General features: G+C 42.1%; 1 protein-coding gene across 2 annotated transcripts in view; it reads left to right on the top strand.

Moving 5' to 3' along the window:
• efna5b (ephrin-A5b) overlaps nucleotides 1-22705 on the top strand; it is a 106432-nt gene that overhangs the window by 64691 nt on the left and 19036 nt on the right. For both annotated transcript variants that reach the window (XM_086314715.1, XM_086314714.1), the window contains exon 2: nucleotides 22055-22347. In XM_086314715.1, the coding sequence (XP_086170841.1) occupies nucleotides 22055-22347 (293 nt within the window). The remainder of the gene's footprint in view (nucleotides 1-22054; nucleotides 22348-22705) is intronic.

The raw sequence follows: 22705 nt of genomic DNA, 5'->3' as shown, positions 1-22705 counted from the left end.
AGCATTCGCACATAGTTACCCTGTTTCTTGTCCACGTGGCTGAGAGTGGTGTGTAGGACGTGGGCGATGGCATCCTCTGTGGATCTGTTGGATCTGTAGGCGAACTGCAGCGGATCTGTGGTGTCTGGGATGGAGGAGGAGATGATGTTCTTCAGCAGCCTCTCAAACACCTTCATTACTACCGAGGTCAGTGCAACTGGCCGGTAATCGTTCAGGGATGAGGGTTTGCTGTTCTTGGGCACAGGGATGATGGTGGATCTTTTGAAGCATGTGGGGACCACAGACTTCGCCAGGGACTCGTTGAAGATGTAAGTGAACACACCTGCTAGCTGGTCAGCACAGCAGCGCAGCAGACGGCCGGTGATGCCGTCTGTCCCCGCCGCTTTCCTTGTGTTCACTCTCCTCAGTGCCGCTCGGACGTCATGCTCCGCGATGCTGGTCACCGGTCTCTCGCTGATGACGTCACTGTCCTCGGTAGTCAGGCGGTAGATAGCATTAGCCGCCTGGCTAACCTCGAAACGGGCGTAGAACCGATTCAGCTCGTTGGTGAATGCAGAGTCGGCGTTGATCGGCGCAGTGTCCCTGGCTTTGTAGTCCGTAATGGTGCGTAGTCCGTGCCACATACTCCGTGTGTCGCCCTGGTGGAAGCGGGACTCCACACGTTCCCGGTACCGGCATTTGGCATCTCTCACCGCGCGCCGCACGCCGTATGAGGCCGCTTTGTAGGCACTCATATCGCCAGTGGCGAGACCCGCGTTGTAGGAGGCGGTCCTGGCGTTTACTGCAGTGCGGATCGATCTGTCCATCCATGGTTTCTGGTTTGGGAATGTGGTGACTCTCGCAGTGGGGATAATCTCCTCCGCTAGCATATTGACGAAGCATCCTGCTACTTCCGTAAACTCGTTGATGTCGACTGCGCATGCTCTGAACATGTCCCAGTCTACGTCGTTGAGTGCGTCCTGTAGCGTAGCTTCTGATTGGGCAGTCCACCGTTTTACTTCCCTCTTGGTCACGTCTTCCCTCCGTATGCTTTGTTTATACTGGGGAATGAGGAAGATGGCGTTGTGGTCAGACTTCCCAAAAGCCGGGTGTGAGACAGCTTTATAGCCCTGCTTGTATGGCGTGTAGCAGTGATCCAAAATCCGATCCCCTCTCGTTGGACACGAGACATGCTGGTAAAAGTTTGGCATGACTTGTCTGAGGTTCGCTTTGTTAAAGTCTCCTGCTACAATGAGGGCTGCGCCCGGGTCCTTGTTTTGAAGCGAGCTCAGCACAGAGTTATAATAACTCTGAAGAGGTTCCTCTGGTCTGAAAGGGCCTGTTGCCACATGATATTAGCACTATACACTCAGGATATATAGTACTTAATCAAAATACTTTTAATGAATGTAGCCCTGTGATGGACTGGCGACTTGTCCATGGTGTACGCTGCCTGTCACCTAATGACAGTTGGGATAGCCTGCAGCCATCCTGTGACCCTGAATTAGATAAGCGGAAGAAATTGTATGGCTTAATGGATGGAAAGAACCGGTAATTGCCGTTTCTGTGTACTGCATGTGCATGAATTTCGTTATTAAGTTACACTTAATGTTAAATGGAACCACCTCCAGAAGGAAGCAAATGTCTTGATCCAGGATTTTTTTTTTCTCCCCGCCCCCCTATAGCTGGAAGATATTTCATATTGCCCAGCATAATTTTCAACATAATGTTGGCTGGCAGCAAGTTCAACTGCTGACAATACAAGACCAGTGATGAAAATGTCAGATGTAGTTTGTTAATTATCGGGTTATCCAAGATGAGCTCAGTATCATGGGAAGGCAATTAAACAGGGGCACGTCTGTCAGCAAAGTCTAACATTTGCTTGAACAAGAGGAGAAATTTAGTGGACACTAAGGTTAAAATAAACTTTGCCAGACGTTTGTCTGGATCGTGAGAGCGGCAGAATAGTAGGAGGACATGTAGCCTGATACAACGACAGGCAGAAACTGTGATGGAGTGGTAAGGCAGAGCGGGAATAAAGGCGGTCTATGAGGAGAGAGGAACATTGTAAGAGGGACAAAAGAAAAATGTATGTGTTATTTTGTGTGGTGAGCTGTTAAAGTAGAACACAAGGCTTTGCTCTTAGCTGTGGTTACGTTCCTGTTTGTCTGCACGCATGCATGCGTTCATATGCGATTGTCGTACGCTGTGCACACGCGCGCAACAACACTTTCGTTGTTTTTCTTTTAAATCTCCCGACATCAGACATTACACTCTCCGTCGTCTATGTTTATTTTTCCTTTGTACATCTTCATCCTGTTTGTGCTCCCCTGTGCCATCCATTTTAGAAATACTTTTAATCAGTGGTCATGCCATTAAAGCTTCACTCAGTGGAATACGAGAGAACTTCCTTCCTCGCCATTCGGGTAATGCTTTAGCTGCTTATCATGCTACCAAAAGAGTTTATTCTGTTTTTTTGTTGTTGTTTTTTAATTGGATCAATGTGAGGATTTAAAAAGAGATTTTAAAAAACAAAACAAATCCTCGCTGCTAGAGGAAAAGTGAATAAACCGTGCCAGAACAAACCACAGAGTGGAAAGGAGTCGTGTCTGAAGTGGAGACATGCTGTGGATTCGGCACATGGCATAGCGTCCTTGTTAATGTAGCATGTTGAAGAAAACACGGTAGAATGGAAAGTGTGAGTTTGCTAAATGTAAGTTCTATAGTTTTGCAATTCAGTTTATCTACTTCTTTTAATTGGATGATCAATTTGTGGGTGTTTTTGTCTGTACAAATTTTCCCTTCAGTCTCTGAATTTCAGGCTACAGGCTGAACTTTTTACTTAGTCTCAATTCTTTGACTGTCTTCCTCTCTCCCTGCCTCCATCCCTGAGTTAGTCTCTCTCCTAATGGGGGTTAAGTGTTCAGGGTAATTGCACCCCTAAATGGAGCCCTCACTACAGCTAGGAGGAAATTTTCACACCATCGTTAATGTCCTTTAGTCCTTAACTCACACCGTCGTCTGTCCTCTATTGTTTCAAAGCGAGCCTGTGGGAAATACAGAGGGCTACTTCACATCTCTGTCTTCACTCACGCACTCTCCCGTAACTTGAAGTTACGGGCACACTCGCTTGGATTTCCTGTATATCACTTTTCTGAAGCTGATGAGTATTTGTGAAATATTCAAAATCACATAAAGAGCTTTTTCATTATCGTTGTTTATAGTCCTTTGAGTGTGACCACGGGAGAGCAAATCTTCATAGCTGTAAGGTGTTCAAGGTGCAACATCAAACAACAGCCCATTCTTTCTGTCCTCTGTGTCTCTGTCTCCTATTTCTTCGCTCTCATCTGTCATCCCTCCTGTGCTGCCAAAAGACAGCCAGAAGGCAGGGAATAGGAGCAGGGTAATAACAGGGAGGGAAGGAAGGAAGGGAAGATGGAAAGGGACACAGAAAGGGAAGCAGTGTGTAAAAATTGTGCAATAGATGGGAGCTCAGAAAAGGGTTTTTCATCTGCTGCACTGCTGTTTCCACAAATGCCGAATTATAGTAAACAGAACTTGATATATGATTAATATCAGTGATTTTCTTTCAGGTTGATTTAAGTTGTGGTCTGATCCAGAATTATAGCTCCCCTGTAGGTGTATGTGCAGCTTTTAGATGCTATAGGTATGTGTTATTTCTGTCCTCTCTTCTGTAGGTCTCTTATGAGTTTCTATTCACTACACTGCTTTTATACTGTGAAGTCATATAACGATTCTCAGGCAGAAGGCAGATTAAAAACTCTGCATGCTGTTTTGGAGGTTACAACTTGCATTTAAGAAGTTGTAACCATGGCTACTGTGTCCAGTGCTTGATGTAGAGTTTGTCATTTGCCAAAGTTTAACATGAAACTCTGCAAACATCTGCATGCAAACCGACTTTTGAGGATATGCAGAACTGTACACCGTACAAGTGGAGCGCTCCCCAAGTGCTAGATACTAAACTGTATAAGGGTCTGTAGGAAGTTTTTCTACAATATATCCTGTAGGATTCTTTCATTTTTTGTAAGGTTACACACGAATGTCTTTGTAAAATAGCTCGAACCAAATGCCTGGTTGTGCTTTTAGTGTTTTTATTTAGTCTTTTTGTTTTTGTTCACATACCTGAAGTGTGTTGCACCCCTGTAAAGAGATGCTGCAGTTATTGTTAGGCACGGGATCTCTTCCATCATTTACCCGCTGTTTCTTTTTCACTTGGTGCTTACTGCCATTCTGCTTTACTTTCTGTTGGTCTTCATTTGCCTTTGTTTTTTACTTCATCTCCTTCTTTCTCCACTCTAATTCTATTCATGAGAGGTGCACACTCCATCATTCTGTCTCCTTATATCTCTTTCTGTCCTCCTTTTTCTCTATACCTTTCTGCACCGGAGCAAGATGGAGGAAGAAGGGAAGAGAGAAGGGTGTGGGTTGGAGAGATGGACAGATTAGGTGAGAGTGATAAGCGATCGATCTCCAGGCCGAGCAGCCCAGGGAGAACCACTCCCATTGACCCCCCCATATCTCTGTTTCCCCTCACCTCCATATTCTTCTTTTATTCCGCGCTCCACTCATCTGCCCCTCTTCCCTCTCTTCTTTTCTTCCCAACCTTTGTTGCCTTCAAACCTGACAAGGGTTCATTAAGGATCCACTTTGTGTGTATAAGTGCATGTAAGTGTTTGCCTCCTTGTGTGTATGTGTGTGCACACTTATGCCTGTCTGCCTAGTTGATAAGTCATGAAGGATAGCTCCCTAAGGTGCCCCTAAAGAGCTTTTAGTGGCTTTCGATCACACGCGCACACATGCACACAAGTGAACGCAAACACAAACGGAGGCCTCAAAAGAGTTTTTCTTTTTCTCCAGCAAAAAGCACTTTGTTAGTGATTGTTGGACAGTGTGTCATACGTGTTGGTCCATATCTGCGTATTCATTTAGCTTTTGTTTCTCTTCTGCTAAAACACCACAGAGAAGGTCTCCTATCAACCCCCTTTCCCTTGTCACATCCGCCTCCCATCATCCCCATGTGCCTTTAGAATCTGCCCGCCACAGCATATTGCCCTAACGAGGTTGTCTATTGATCAAGTGATGCTCTTTGTTGTAGACACCTAAATGGACCTTCAGCCACTCTCGCCAGGCCTTTATGGGAGTTGTTATGGCTTTGGACTGATTACAATAGAAGCACTTAAGATGCTCAATGCCTGATGTTTTATGCAAGAGAAGGCTCAGCTTCAGAAGTATACATCTGCTACGTTACATCGTTCCCTGAGTGTATTTCAGCACGTTTTTTTTCTTCCTCTTACTGCCTGCTGGTGGCTGGCAATCACCTTTTTTTATATTCCCTTTGTGTGAATGTTGATGATTAAAATCTAAAGAGTTCAATCGAATATCCAAGCAATTTCTATTAGTCCTGTCAATCACTGGCTTATATGTACATTTTAAAGTTACTGTGTATGCGGTTTATTTTTAATTTTCATGCTTGCGTGGTTGTGTACACGTATAGAAATTCAAATGTGTTGCTGTGCCCACCTGTGTGCTGCTTTAATTTGAGGCCAGCCAAGTGTGACTTGGAAGCATGTGGAAAATATTACACGCAATCCTTTTCACTCAATTCAGGTTTCACTCCCCTTACCGCCCCCTTTCACCCCTCCACCCATGCTTCAGCCTCCCGATAAATAAGCTTTTGAAGGCAATCATTTCCTCTGCTGTTTATTCATGATGCATCCACGTCAGACATTCCACAATTTTTCAGGAAATACTGTTCATTGTGTCAAGGCTGCTAATTTATGAAAGTGTCTGGGATGTTACATATGGGTCTGTCAGTATGCATCTGAAATGCCATCTGTAATATCACCCAGTGATTTTAACATCAGCCTTAAATTTTTTCTTATTTTGTGAAACACTGCTTGTGGTGCTACTCTGATCCAGTCACCCAGTGTGCTTAAATGAAATGTGCAAGTGCTTGCTGTAGTTTAACAGAAACCTCACACACACACACACACACACACACACACACACACACACACACACACACAATATTAAACCCACCCCTGTCTACGCCTCAAGCTGCATGCTGATGGGCTGAACTGCAGAGATGGTCAATTAGATACTAACATATGATTTTCATTGTAATACCTCGATAATCTCCTTCCCTTTTCTTCTTTTGCCCAGTACCTTAAGACATCATCCCTCTTTTATGATCAGCATATTTCCTTTGCTAACACCCTTAATAATCTGTGAAATATTTTGTTCATTTTTCTTGATGGCAGTAAAGTTTTTCTTGGATCTTGAATCTTTTCTTTCATTTTCTTTATCTTGATCTGTCTTCTTCTCACTCCCAAAATATCTGCCAAATGCTTTGTTTCTTTCTGGAAAAAGAAGCAAAAGGTCAGCAGTATTTATGGGAATTCATGTTTTTATCTCATTCCACGAACACGCCTGACTTTTGAGTTGTGCTACAAGGAGAGGGACACAGTTACATCTGTTAACAGTTGTGTAACGTCAGAAACGGTAAAATATGTAGGTGAGGGCGTTGGTAAGGACTAGTATTTGAAATTATTAGTCTACGAACTGATCTTTAGCACCTGTGAGGGGATTCAGCCAACCATGCAAAGGCTACACTGCTGACTTCATATGGACCATTTCTTTGCACATACAGTATAAACACACTTGACTAATGCCTCAACTGGGACACCTCAGCCAGGCATGTGTGTGCCTGTGATGAAGGGGCCCCTGCTGTGCCATGATGGGTACATCAATACCAGACGGTTTAGGCTTTCGACACGCTAGTGTCAGAGTGTGGAGAGAGAGCAGCAGGTGAAGTGAGACAGATAACATGGAGGTCAGGCAGAAGTGATAGTGCTGGACCATCTGCATGAATATTTCTGGCAAATGTATACCGCAATGTACTTTGAGAAGGTTGAAAAGTACGTTTGAAGAGAGTTATGTGAAAGAATACTAAAACAAAAATGCTAATTGTAAATAATCCAACATATGTACCAAATGCAGTACAACATATGGTCTTGCTTGTGGTTATTGTTAAATGATAATTGGACCCTCTTTATAATACTGATTGATAGTAATCTTATTTTATGAGGTCTTGCTGTAGTCAGCCGCAGCATGTGGTGGGTGTGCAGTATGCTGTGTTGAAGCAGGAGGCCCTGACAGCAGCTCAGGTCAGGGGATGAGATGGAGACAGCTGGAGAGGAGGGTACGCTCAGGGATGGATGGACGCAAAGATGGAAGGCATTCTCCAACTGCGCTAACTTTAGACCACACATGTCGCTAAACCTCTCGAAACCTGTCCACAGCATGTCACCACTTGCTTCCATAAACCCCCCTTTGTGTGTGTGTGTGTGTGTGTGTGTGTGTGTGTGTGTGTGTGTGTGTGTATGAGAGTGCCTATTTGTGGGACCATATACTGCGGACCATTTCTGTGTTTGCCTACGCCAACTAGAGTGCATAAATAAACAATACAAAGAGCACAAATGATTTCCTAGTACAGCCAATTCTGTGACTGTGTTGAAATTTCATTTTCTTCGCAAAAGCTTTATTGTTTCAATTTCCAGCTCTGAGGCGGGTTCAAAAGTTCATGAACTCGTGGCTGCGAGTGTGAAGAAGAAAGCAGCATGTGCCCACCAAGACATGACCTACAGACCTTGCTTTAGTGCTAAAACCTTCTGTCTTCTTCCAGAGGGGAAACTTGAGTAGCCCAATTACTTCAAATTAAGACCTAGATATGGTTTGGCAAAAATCAATCAGAATCTCTATTATCAGAAGACAGATTTGGGAAGAGTGTGTGTGTGTGTCTGCATATATGCGGTTGGGGATATAGAATGCTTTTGGCTGTATATGAATTAAGGTAAAGCTTAATTGCTTTTCCTCTTTCTCCTAAGTGGTTTGGATAAGGATTGTTCTTCCCTTATTTTGAAGCTGATCCAAATTTGAAACTGAAAAGCAAACAGAGGTTTTTATTACCACAGATATAACCAAAGAATTCACAGACACACGTACTGTGTGCATGCATACAGTAAGACCCCCGCCAATCATACGCAGTGCGCTTGTGTGCACAGTGTTTGCCTGGGCCCAGAATAAAGGCATAGTAAACATCTCTCAGCTTGTTCAACATGACACAAACTCTGTTAAACTGACAAAGTTCCTGGTCTTTTAAACGGAGCTAAGCTGGGATGTTGCTGTTCTTTCCAAAAAGAGGGAACACACTTGTTTTGTTCATTCAGGTCATTAGTGATACTTTCTAATTTCCTTAGTATATGGTGAAGTCACTTTAAGATATGAAATATTAACTTGCTAAAAAAACACAAACTGGAATGTGAAGCAAGACTGTGATAAATGTGATCATTACAGCAACGTAATCAACCGGACATAAAGATAGTTTTTACTAAAGCAATTCAAACATTTATTTCCGATTAAACTAGTTTTCTGCCAGATACGCCAAATATGCAATTGATCTGTGTGTGATGAAGTTAAATAGAAACCTAACCTGATCAAGGGCATAATGTAAGCCATTTATAAAGACAGCAATACAAAGGTAAACAAACTGGCTCTGAAAAATACAGTTTAAGGGAGTTATTTGTGCACACAGATTTCACGTACATGCTTGCATTCGCTTCTGTGTGTGTGAACGTCACGTCTATATTGCAAAGTGACCTTTGGTGCCCTATATAACACAGGCATTGCCCGCAATAAGACGTAGAGCCCAAGTACCCGACACACCACTTAACCCCCTGCCTGGGACCTTGACAGCTTCTCCGTGGGAGTCTGACCCTGAAGGTCCTACAAAATGCTTTGTTCACACTGAACACACACACACACACACACACACACACACACACTGGTGCATTATACAGACTTACACTCTGCACATGCATGCACAGACATGTAGGAGCTAAAGAACCATATAGCTTTTAAACGGGCATGAGGAATTAGCGGAGAGGCCCATGTGTCAGCTCCCCACTGGCAAAAATCATTTGATGCCCCTGGAGTTACAGCTACAGTGTTGCTCAGAGCCTCGCTGTTATCTCTCTGCTTCTGTTAATGTCACCCTAAGTAAATGTTAGACATTAAAATATTTATTTGAATGTAAAAAATATGTGCTCCTCCATATTACTGAGCAGGATTTTTTTTTAAATACCTAGCAATTTTTATATTAAATTGTCAGCATTTCTATAGATAGATTGTTTTAGGGTTTATACATATCTGTCAAACAGCAATCCAACATGCAACGAGAAGACAGCACCTAAGTCTCTTTGAAATATTAGCAATTTTCACCCCTTTTGCCGACTTTATACGCTCATACAATATATTCATGCATTCTTGTTTTCCAGCTGTTTAAAAAGAAAAATCCCTCTCATTTCTAGAAACAACAGCCCCTTGTTAGAAAACATGGCAGTGGTTGTTTTGTGCCGAGGCTGGTTATAAAGTACTTCCATCATCTCTCCATAACCATCTGCTCTTAAAACATTCTGCCTTTTTCAATCAGCAGATGTTCTGTAAATTACCTCCTCTAAACCATGCGCTGCCACATCAGCCACGTCTCCTGTCTGCCGGCTCTCCGGTTCAGTAATAGAGCCATAACACTTAGAATGTTGGTGAATTTCGATTGTTCTTAAAAGTTATAATTGAACTTGAAAGTTATCTGTCTGGGGAGAACGTAGCGCTGTGCAGTTCCATATAATCTGATTGTGATCATTGCGATAGGCTTTCGCTGTTGAGATGAAAGTTTTGATTAACCCTTTGCGGACCCTGTATTCAAATTTTCAAACCTGATTTGGGCAGCCGTCAGGGGTGATAGCAATCGGAGAATATTGCTGTTTTCTTTTATCTGATTGATGTGTCAACACTTGGTGCCAAAGCTTTATTATGTAGACTACACTGTTACTCAGACAGGCGTTCACCGTCTAGACTGATGCAGATGATATTGGGGGCAAAACATGATACGATGTGACAAAACATGTCATCACATAACACAAGATGTTAGCACTGGTATTTATTCAGAGGATCCTTTATTACAGTGAAATAATACACTTTTTATTATGAGTCTCCCCGGGGGGGGAATGAATCAGAAACCTTGGCGGAGTTCAAACCTTCCTCTGTCTGCTGAGCAACAGCTGGGTACTGTTTAGACCTGGTACTGATTCTTGTATCGTAAGATTCCAGTGTTATACTACATTTCACTTCACAGACCTCTTGTATTGCCTCAAGACAGTAATTAGTGTAAAAATGAATGAATGGTTGATATATGCTCTCATTAAGTGAACAAGTTAATTCCATTCCATGTAATAGACTGCAGTATTTACAGTGAGTTCAAGTATGCAGAAGCTGGAGGGCAGAGATATAGATACTTAAAAAGAAAAGTGTGCGAGTGCAAACATTGTTTTCACAAATCCCAAAAAGCTTTGGTCATATAGTTTTAACTTGGCATGATCAGGGGCTTTGTGCTGAACAAAACACATTCAAGCGTGATTTTTATCAGAACTAGTCTGCTCAGTGTAATATTATATGAAACTATCTGGGAGGTACCAAGACTGAAATCAAGAAATGATGAAGATCACTATTGATGGAAATGGAGTAAAGTAGTACCATGCCAGGGTACATCCAAATGAAGTATGCACTTTAAAAACGTAATAATTTTGACTGTAATCTTTGCTTGGAATACAGTTGTTTATCTCTTTAAAGATAAAGCTACAATTTCATGGTACAAATCTAATTTATTTTGTAAACTTTTACATCAGTGACTAGTAGGTTTGAGATTTCTTTTTACTCGAGAAACAAAGTACTGTGTGATAGATTTCCTCAGGTAGCGTGACATTCATCTTCAACCATTTCTCATTAACCACTTGTCAATAGGGCAGCAAATGAACATTTATTTTCTGAATACTCTGGTTACAATTTAAATTTGAACCAAGCTGCTTTCTTTGAGCACGGATGAAGTAAATGTGGCTTTTTAGTAACTCGACGAATATAGTTTTGACTGTTTTTGGAATTAAAATGAAACACTTATGCATTCTGATTAATTTATTAGTTATGTCGCTAGTACCGTGTTGGACTTCCTATCACATTCAAAACGTCCTTAATTCCTTGTGGCGTAGATTCAACAAGGTCCTGAAACATTCCTCAGAGATTCTGGTCTACATTAACATAATAGCATTACACTGCTGTAGTGCATCTGTTTAAAGTTTTGATGTGCTGTTTATTCTGCATAGCTCAGTTATAATGAGTGGTTATCTGAGCTGCTGTTGCCTTCCTATCGGCTCGAAACAGTCTGGCCATTCTCCTCTGACCTCTGATATCAACAACACATTTTTGCCCAGATAACTGCCTCTCACTAGATATTTTCTCTCTCCAGACATTTCTGAACATAACCCTGAAACCCTGAACATGCAGGAAAATCCCAGAAGATCTCCCGTTTCTGAAATACTTAACATACAACCATATCACATTCAAAGCCACTTAAAGTCAAGTTTCTTTTCCATTCTGATGTTAGGTTTGAACTTTAGGTCATCTTGATTGTGACATGTCTAAGTGCACTGAGTTGCTGCCGTGGGATTTGCTGATTAGGTAGTTAGATTAATGAGAGGTTGAACAGGTGTACCTAATGTAGCGGCTTGTGAATGTGTATTTGCTAGAGTCCTCTCGTTAAGTATGAGGAATCCCCAAAGGAAGGGATCAACAAGGTTTTCACATGACATCAATGATGTATAGACGGGCACAACTATAGCTACAGTCTGTCAGTAAAGCAATTACATAGCTCAGATAAACACAAGAGTTCACATTTGGCTTCCCATAGCTCCGTTTTTAAGTGTTACATACCTAACTTATCCTAATCACAGAAGGCTTGGCACACACTCTTTCCGTGCATGTACCCACTCTATCTCTCACACACACAAACAGTATATTGTTAGTGGTTTGTGAACTGCAAAAGAGGTGCAGGTTTTATGAAAGTGGTGACATTATAACATACGGTCAGAGCTCCATGGCAACCTACTGTGAAGGTCAGCCTCTGTGTGTGCATTTAGTGCATAGATATACAGTATATGGGGATGTCAGTGGGTGTGTGTGTACATGATCAGTCCTACAGGTGAAAATATTGTCGAACAAGCATGAAGCAGCACACACTCGACGATTCTTCTTTTTTAATCCGTGATTCTGATTTCATCTGTCCACATATTTATCTCCTTTTCTTTTCATCCCTCCCTTCCCTCTCTTTTGGAGCTTTCAAACCTTAATACATGCCTTTCTTCTTTTTCCTTCCTCCCACTCTGAATCTCTTCTACTTATCACTCAATGTGATTCCATGATTTTTCTTTTTTGTCCATCTTTGCCCTTTCTGCCAGTTTTCCCACTCACTCCACTCCTCCATCTATCTGCTGATCATTTGTCCTGAGAAACAGAGTAAGGAGGGCTTATAGAACAAGTACTGGAGTGGGCTGATATTCTGCTTTTCCAATGTGCCATAAAAAGGTGGATGAAAGTCAAAAGAAAGGTGGGGGAGAACAGATGTACTTGCCTTTTTAGACAGGAGAAATCTACTGAACAAAAGCCCTCTCTGTTCTCCATTACTCCCTCTCTAGCTTGTTTAATGGGGTTTTTTTTAATTGTTGTTTTTTTTTTTTTTTAACACAAAACAGGAAATAGTTTCCCCTCCTTAAATGTCAATGAGAAATAATTTTAATCAATAACAGAAATATCTGTTTAAAAAACAGAGCAGGGCCATTACTAAAGTCATTGTCTCTAAGTCTCTTGTTCCCATAACATTTGCAGAAACCTTTAGTGGCATTGCAGCAAACATGAGGAGACCAATCTTAATTCTCTATGTAAGTCTTGCAGCATTTTCTACATGAATTATTGTGGACTGTAATTATGAAGTTCAAATAGACAAGGTTTTTGTCTTACTGTACAAAAGGTCATATACAAAAGCTGAGCCCAGTGCAGGCAAACAGTCCCAGTTATGTCCAAGCTATTATCTCAAACCAGTGAAACAAGGTGGAGGCAAACCCTAAGAGAAAATGCTAGTTTGCTACCATCAACCACAAGCATTTACAGGTTTCACAGATGGCTTTACTCAACATGATGTTGTTCACTGAAATAAATATATAACATTTTTCTTCTCAGGTTTGTACTTGATAACATGCTACAGTACAAGTACTCTTGTACACAATATTTAATGAATCAAAGCTAACTGTATTCTTATCAAGGAACTCATTTCTAACCTAATAGACCTAATCAACATGTCTGATAAAGACTGACATTGGCTATGTGCTTGTTTACTTAACAACCAGGGTGCTAAGCATATTGCGTGATGTGATGGTGCATAATACACTCAGCAGTTGCACCATACTCCTATTTTTTTTTTAAGCCTACGCTGATGTTCTGATCTGTCTGTTTTTCCACCAAAACCCCATTCGCCTTGTTGGAGTAATCTCAACACTTATGTGACTGATTTTATTTGATGGCACTCTCTTTTCATCTGACCCGATAAGCTGACAACCTGGCATGGCTTTTAGCTGAGTGGAGCTAGTGTTGCACACACGGGTGTAAAATTTCTCTTACTACTGTTTTGCAAGTTCTGCTGTATTGTTTCTGTTGTGTTACTGTAACGTTCCCGGAAGATACTGTAATGTAATGAAAAGTGAAAAATGAACCACATGGGAATATCCCCTTTAAGCTGTGTTCCTGGATGTTAAAGGAGGATTAATTAAGGTAACTTTTTTCCCTTTTAAGAAATAAAGGGTACGCTAACTCATGATCTAGAGGATAAACATTTGGGAATATTTTCTTTATATCCCCAAAGTCTGCTCTCTGGTTCACTCCAACTTATGCTGTCCCAGATGAAACAACATCTATAAGCAAGGAAACATATGGCAGCATTCTCTTAAAGTCCCAAATGTTCTCAGTGTGAACATAAAATAACCAAAATAGGAGATCCTCCCCACCCAAAGTGATACTGGGAACTATTTCATCACTAAAACAGCAGTTTTTTTTCTAGGCGTGTTCTGTGGCAGTTTGGGATATTTGTCACCTTTAGATCATATAATGTCCCCAATATCCCCCCTGTGTTATTTCCTACAATTATGAGAATAGGTAAAGTAGAAATAAATATAAACATAAAGAAATTTTAAATAAAGAAGCAACTTCTTTTCTTTTAATTTAACCACATTTTGCCTCATTCAAAGAGACGTTTTAGATACGTTCGTGACCTACACAGGAGACATTACTCAAGCACCCGAGCAGTGTATTGTGAGTACAGCGCTCCGTTGTTAGCATCATCATTTTCAGTCCAGCGACTGTTTCATCTGCATTGATGAGACCATTTTAGTTCCATTTAAGGTTTGTACCAGTGACATTATGCAATGTCGACTACTGTACACAAATGAAAGCATGCACCTGGGAATGTTTTCTGTGTTTACACGTGCATAATAGCCTACCTATCAAACTGTTTAGTTATGTCACTTACAAAGCATTAATTGCTGCAGACACATGGCGACTTTAAGTGTTTGTGTTTATCTAGCCTCTTAGAACCTATCGAGAGCGAGCTAGCCAGACTGCCTGACCAAGTTTTTATCTCCATCCCTATTTGTACAGGATGCCCTTCTCTCCCTCGCTCCTTCTCTCACTCACATCAGGAAGATGGGTTACACGGCTCAAAGCCGTTTCATTGCCACTGTTCTGTCTCAGCTGCCAAATACCCTGTCACTATAAAACAATGACCAATGATTAATGGCCAACACATTTCACCACTCAATGATACATGGCCATTAATTGATAGCAACTGCCCATGTGTGACCATGAATAAGCCCACATGCATCTACAGGCAAGCACACACTCCACTCTGGACCCAGTAAACATGTCAAAGTATACAGTATTTACAAAGGGATTGAAGTGGGCTTGGGGCAGCAGTGATTCAGAAAAATGACCCCAGGGTCTGACAGGATGTTGGGGGATGTGCCATTTTTCCCTGACTCCCTTGGTGATGAGGAGAGACATAAAGAAATCCTTTTACACACAGACCGATATACACAGGCCCACATAGACATATTCAGCCATTCGCTCACACATATCGCTTTTACACATCAGTGTTACACATCCATAAAAACGGCTGTTTGGCAGAGGAGTGAGTAGATGAGCTCAGAGGAAGTATCTGTCTGTCTTTTTTTTCTTCTTCTCCCCCCTCTGTTTTGGACTCGAGCAGCAGCATGCTGATGCAGACTACATCAAACACTTACTGGAGCCCTACATCTTGCTGTTTCACTCAGCACCAAGAGCAGAACAAGAACTTGTCTGTCACTGCTCTTAATTCATTGTCTCCCTGGGGCAAAATGACTGCTGACAGACATAAATGGCAGAAATGAATATTGTAAGATCACAGTCAAGGGGTGGTAGGGGTTGAGGTGGGCGGGAGGGGAAAAAGAGTGAGGAAGTAAAGGACAGGGAGATGAAGAGGGAGAAAAGACTCGGAGAGGCGAACGAATGAAACTATGTGGGAGTGGGAAAGGTGACGAAAAGCATGGGCACGTCCCTCACTGCTGACAGTCGGTATATTATATTGGGCTGACCACCTGCTCTGAGCCTGAAGTTCACCGTCCATAAACCTCCAGCAGATGGACACAATAAAATGCACCATGACCAGCAGCTATGCACTTCTGTGTGTGTGGATGTGTTTGCACATTATAGTCGATATCTAGCATGAACACATAAAAACATGCCTGCATTCATAGACACCTGTCCCGCAGGCATACCAGTAATATATGATATTCTATAGGTCTGATGACACTGTGTCTCATCCTCTAACCCCTCCCAGCGTTGTAAACCTATCGACCAGTTAGTGAGCGAGGAATGCGGCTGTCAGCTCATGCAACAAGTTGACATTTCTCGCATGTTCTGACTTCACTGCGCCCCTCTCCAACTTCATAGCCATCTCTGTACTTCTTCAGTAGTATTTTGGGATTTGAATCTCTCATCAATGTGCCCTTTTTATAGCTGTGGTCATTTCTCTAAGGAAAATGACAACTTTGCTGCAAAGTTGTCAAATGGGGCAAAAAAAACCCCCATAACTGCCAGAAAATGCAGGGCGATGTGTAATTATTGTATTGTATATCGTCCAAATGTCCATGTATTCCTAGGTTTTTGCTCGGCAACATTATTGTATTTTGCATATAATACATTCTTACTAAATAACACTGTTTTTTAAGCGTCCCATATTCCATTATAATGTGACAAAATGATTCGTTGAAGCCTCCAATCCCAATTCTGGCTTGGTATAACCAGTTACAGAGGGTTGTCAATGCCCAGTTTATGTGTTAACCTGCTGGAGAAATAATTTTAGGACTTGTAAAATGTGCAACCAAGAAAGCTGCATTGTCATCCTTTGCCAGTTTCTCAGACACAAAGAAAAATGCTTTCCATCTCAAGGTCCCAAACTGCTAACATAGCAGTCAAGATGACTGTCGAGCACAGATACTGGATTCAGTTATCAGTTCTTCACCCCTCTCCCCATTACACTGCTTTGCCATCAGTAATAAGAAGGTGAATATCTGGCTGGAAAGGCTAAATCCCTTTCTAACAGCTGTTATCAACAAGAATGATGAGCAGCAGCCGCTTTCCTCTTTCCCTTTACGTCTTTCTGTCTGCCAGTACTGCCTTTCTTCTCCTCCTTTCATCTTCAGACCCAAACCAAACATCTGCAATTAGACAAGTGTGAAAACTATATCTTGAAGTGTTTGTTTTGTGTGTTTGGAACATATGTGTTGAATGGCCCTCCAAAGGCTTTTGCATGTATTCCCTAGCCGGGTTCAGTCAGAGTTCATCTTCTCTTGGCTAAACAGATTCTCCCTCTGGATCAAAATCAACAAATTATATTTCACTTTAGGAGGACATACATAACCCCACCCGCACCCTCACGCACACACACTAATACATGTAAGCACACACACACACACACACACACACACACACACACACACACACACACACACACACACACACACACACACACACACACACACGGTCAACGGGATGCAGAGAAAAGTTGAGGGAAAAACAATAAAAGACTTGCCTTTTAAGGTCCCAGTGCATTTCTAGTTTCTAGGTTACTGTGATTTGATTTATCAAGCAACGGAACATTGCCTGAGGATACTGAATTGAAAATATATCAGATGTTTGAATTTCAACAGGGAGTGTTGAAATAATGTAAATAGATCTGATTTGGGGTCATGAGCAGGACTGGGCAAAGCGAGAAACTCAGGCAGGCGGAAAAAATCAAGAAAGAAGGGGATGTGAGCGAGAAAATACATTTCAAAACTGGGGGAAGAGAAGAAGAGACAAACAGAGATGATCTTTTGTACTGAGGTAGATGGGGCTTTGGCTTTGTAATACATGCAGCTGTCAGCAGTGTCTAATCTTAGCATTTCTTGTTAAAGTCTGTGCAGGTAAAAAAAAATAAGAAAAGAAAAGAAAAGAAAGATGAAGCAGAATTGTTCCAGGGATTTCTTTCTACATAAAATGTTAACACTATTTTTGCCTCCTTGTGTTCATCGGTGTTGTCATGATCATTTTTACGTGACACCAGTGGCAGTCTCTCTTTGTCAGCACACGTTGGGATGCACGTTATTGCTGCGTCTTCACCCTTTACGTCTTGGAAAAAAACAAAAAGAAAAGAAAAGCGAAGAGCACGTTTTAGAGCATATTTTCTCATAATACAGAAGCAAAGCATTAACATGGAATGATCGTACCTCTCTGATACGCTGTGTTAGTCATGAAGCAGCCTCTGCTTTCGGGTCACACCTCTGAGCAGTAGTATTTAGAGTACTGCTCTTTCTACTGGATCTCACTTATTCAACTGGTTAGATGGTTTGGATTACTCTCACTCTGCCTGCCACTGAGCTCTTGCTCTCCTCCTCTGCCTTTCTCTTTCGCTCAGGTTATCTATCTCTCCCTGTCCTTCTTGCTTTCTGTCTGCAGCTACCGATGCACAGCTCAGAGAAGTGCCTCACGAGAGCGCATAGGCCTACAGCATGCGCAGGACCTGTGTGTGTGTGTGTGTGTGTGTACGTATTTGTGTGTATGTTTGTCTCTCTGCGAGTGTGAATGCGCCCGAGTGTATGCACAGCAATGTCACTGGGCTGTGTAATTGAAATGGAAATGAGCCAATCAGCAACTGCAGTGGTTTGCCACCTTACCCTGAATTCACTTCACTGTTCCAGCTCTCCCAAACTTGCTCTGTTTGTGACTCTGCATGTGCAAGTGTCTCTATGTGTGTGTGTGTGTGTGTGTGTGTGTGTGTGCTGACAATACTTGCCCCTTCAGTTTTAACCCAAAGGGCCTGAGGAGGCGGTGTGAAAATGTAATCAGTTGGCAATAAAGATTATCCCTCACACTCTCTCTCTCTCTCCCTCTCACACTCACACACACACACGGACACACACACACAGACACACACACTCATGCTCTGTGTCCAGCTGATTTTCCTCGCTTTGTGTTGTGACCCACAGCTCGCTGGGACAGCTGTGGCATAACAAAGACATGTAATTATCACCATTTGACAATTAGCCTGCTATCCAAATTTGCTCCTTAATTACCTAGCCATTTTACTGCTGGAAGGCTTCCGCTGCCGTTCTGTGCCGCTACAGTTTCTCAGAAGAACGGAAAAGATTACAGCTCATGACGCTGCCAGAAGTTTGTTCTAAAATACAGAGAAGCGTCTCTGGTGGCTGGGTGGAGTAAATGTTTAGCATTAATAAACGGTCTTCAAAGTGCTTTTCGGTGCGTTTCCCATTCACACGCTCACACACAAATGACAGCAGAGTGTTTACCTGCAACTGGAAACAACTCAGGGTTTAGATTCTTGTGAATGTGGAGGAGCTGGAGATTGAACCAAAACACCACTCTTTCAATTTCAGAGTACTTGCTGAATACTTTACAAGATGCACGTTTATCTTACATTTAAAGACAAAATCATGCATTTTAATTGGATCATTTAATGATCCTTTTGCACATTCTTTTTTATATTTGAGTGTAGCAGAACTGGTTTTTATCATTGATAAATCTCTTAATTTGTTATGACAGATGGCTGAAAAATTCTATACCCTCCACACATTATATCCCTGACTTACATATGCAGAAAAACCTGTAAATTAGTTGGCTTGCCCTTCTGCTCATATTTTGCTCTTCTTGATTTTTTTCTTTTTGGTTATGCCTGTCACTCTTCTGGAATCTAATGAAGCACTGCTTTAAATTTACATTACATTTGAGCAACATCTTGGCGCTTCTTCATCCAACATACAGACCGATGTACGCTTGGGGAAAACGTCCAAAACATTGCATGATAATGAACAAAGCAGAACTGACTTTTCTAAAAGTTCGTAAGGAAAATGAACACTTTTTACAAAAAATCCATGAAGCTACATCTTGATGAGTCCTTCCCTGAATGGTGATGGAGGTTTTAGAGATTTGACTGCTCACACAATCATGCCATGCACATGCAGCTTTTGTAAAATCTCCTTTAATGATGAATGCATGCTTGAGTAACTCCTGCAAAGATGTGGATTCACCAGGAGCCTGGCAGTGCTATCTGCTGCGTTCAGTCTTGCTGTCTCTTCTTTGTATTCTCTCACCCTCTTTTGGAACCAGGTCCTTTCTGTCTCTGCCTCCCTGTCTGTTTCTCACCCTCGGTCTCTTTCTCACTCGGTGCCATTAGCAGCTTCTGGCTGTCTCACTGCTGTTCCTTTGCCAATGTGCCAGGGTGCTCGCTCATCTGATAACACACACCTAATGTATGTGTGTGCCTGTTTCTAATGGGTGTGCATGTGTGTGAGGGTTTGTACTAGTTTTGTGCTTGTTTCATATACGTGTGTGTGTGTGTGTGTGTGTGTGTGTGGGGGGGTGTATATGTGGGTGGGTGGGTGTGTGACTGAGTAGGTTACATGTTACAAATGCCTGTCCTGTCCCTTTTTATGTGCTCACTCACCCAAACATCCTCTGCTTCATTTGCAGTCAGGGCCACAAGCCACTATTCTGACTGCTGAGGCAGGGAGAGAAGGGCAGCTGAAACATCACACACACACACAGGCACACGCACGCATACAGGCTCCCTCTCTAACACTCTTTCTCGCTCCTGCTCACACACTCGCAGAATGTACACATACACATAAGCTGGGAGGAGCGACCGGGAGAATTTGACCATTAACGCAGTGACATTTTAAAGCAGCGCGAGAGATGCATGGCTCTTCCTGGACCTCCACAGACATGTTTTAAATGAAATGTTACAGATGAGTTGCTCTATGCCTTGGTTGTAAACACCCTCATGCTGATATTTACCCTACTCGGGTAAACACAGAAGAACAGCATTTCATGCTAGCTCATGCTCAAATATACACACGTGCACACAAATATTCCGCGCAGAGCCAGAGGACACACATGATCGCGGTAATGAGAAATGGCTTGGTTCAGTTTTGTTGCTCAATCGTAGCAATAATTGTTCCATTACACCAACATGAAGAAAGTAACAACTAAAAGGCCCCAAAACCAGATTTTTTGCTAAAATGGCTATTTGATCTTCAGTATCAGGCGCCTGGTTTTCATTGTGATTGTTATTCTCTGCAGAGTGACCAGATAAACTGCAGACTGATGCAAGCCAAGCAGGATTTCAATACATGTGTTTGATTGTAGGAGCTTCAATCTTTAGAGGCAGAACAATAGAGCTGGAGTTTTCGAAATGAGAAATCAAATAAGTGGTAGGAAAGAGAGTGAAAGCACGGTTTCAGCATCCTTTAAAGGCAGTATTATGGTATTTTACACCATGAGTTAGAATTTTTTTTGTCATTAATTTGACCTTGTTCTTTCTAACTGCCTATTCGCCATATACAAAGAGACATGCAGTTTTTGTTTCTTTAGAAATACGCAATACTTAATGGACATGAAAAGAAAATACTGAATGAGAAAAGGTCACTATGCTGCTTTGGTGCCTTAAATCTAAGCCTAAAAATTCTTATATAAAATGAATTTGTCCTGTCGTACGCTTCTTGCCTGTTGTGGGGGTTGAAGAGTTCTTCCCATAGACAGCAGATGCGATTTTTTTAATTATAAGTTTAATTATAAGATCCAAACTCTTGTAAGGTTGTGCTCTCACGACATTTAACCAGGGCCTCGCCTCACGCCACCTGGTTTCTCTGTGAAGCGAGTCAGTCACGCCAGCTGCGTAGGAATTGTCAACTCTGCGGTTCACATTATCACTCTTGTTCTGCTTCAAGTGTGTGCGTGTGCCTAATTGGGGCATCCCTAGCAAGCTTACAGGTGTTTGGCATTTTCTCTCCAAACCCCCTCGTGACCCAGAGGTTAGGGTCACTCCACCCTGGGTCAACGAGAGCACTCGCAATGCAGAAAATGCTCTCTGATTTTGGAGGATGTGAAAATTCCACAGATAAGAGGGCTGCGTGTTGGGCAGCAGAGACTGTGGTGAGATTGTGTGCATGTTAGTGCTAGCCTGTGACAATGTGTGGCCTTTTGATGAATCTCCCTGTATGTATTGAAGCCCTCTGACCCTGCGTGGCCTGTTCTAGATCATTGCTGCTGTAAAAATGCCTCACTGCACAGCCCTCAGAGACAGTCTGGCCCTGTATTTTTCCAATCACTGACATTTACTGGCTGAACCATCCTGCCATCCTATATCTCTGTGACCATTTCTACTCTACTTTTTTTTTTACTGTACAAAAATCCTCAAGCAAATGTATTTTTTTTTGTTCCAACTCTGAGGAAAACTGTTTGAGGAAAGATGTTTACAGGGAGAGTTGGATACTTCATTTTGCTACCATTCAGAAGGCATATGCACAAGTAAATATTTGTTACAGAGAGAGATTTATAGATAAACCAACCCACTTAGATTTATTGATGCTAGAGGATGAGAGTGTTGGTGCATGCAAATTTTCACCAAATACTGAAAGAGTGCTGCGAGATGTAGCGTGTTCACATAAATCATTCAAAACTAGGTTTGCATTGAAAATAATTTTGAAGGTTAACCCTTTTCTGCCTCCTTCTTTTTTTTCCCAACCAGGTTCCACCGTGGGGATTACCACATCGATGTGTGCATAAACGACTACCTTGACGTCTACTGTCCTCACTATGAAGACACAGTGCCTGAGGAACGGACAGAGCGCTACGTCCTCTACATGGTCAACTATGATGGCTATAGCACGTGTGACCACACCTCCAAAGGCTTTAAACGCTGGGAATGCAACAGGCCGCACTCTCCGAACGGGCCACTTAAGTTTTCAGAGAAGTTCCAGCTCTTCACTCCCTTCTCCTTGGGCTTTGAGTTCAGACCGGGCAGAGAATACTATTACATCTGTGAGTACCTGCTCTGAATGAGTATATGCTGTGCATTACATCTACAATACACTGTAGAAGAAACAGCAGTGAAATAACAAGAAATGGCACTACTAATACAAGATTTAGGCTGTTTTACATATTAATGTCGCATTAATAATAATACTGTGCTGTCGTGTGATACTTCCAAAAGCTGTTATCTTCAAAAAACAAAAAAACCAACCCAAGCATCCACGGAAAAAATACGAATCCCAAAAAATGTAATTCAACAGGAATAACATACCTGGAAGGCCCTTTCCTGACCCACTGTTTATCTACTACTACAACAGCACGAGAGAGCCGCTATTTCCCAACTATGTTTTCTCAATTTTGCTGCAGA

Source organism: Aulonocara sp. 'chitande type north' Nkhata Bay, linkage group LG12, assembly GCF_057382095.1.
Source record: "Aulonocara sp. 'chitande type north' Nkhata Bay isolate Kocher_YH1m ecotype deep benthic linkage group LG12, A_spYH_male_GT1.1, whole genome shotgun sequence".
Classification (NCBI taxonomy): Eukaryota; Metazoa; Chordata; class Actinopteri; order Cichliformes; family Cichlidae; genus Aulonocara; species Aulonocara sp. 'chitande type north' Nkhata Bay.
The sequence above is the reverse complement of the archived record's forward strand: the minus strand, read 5'-3'. Positions and strand labels throughout refer to the sequence as shown.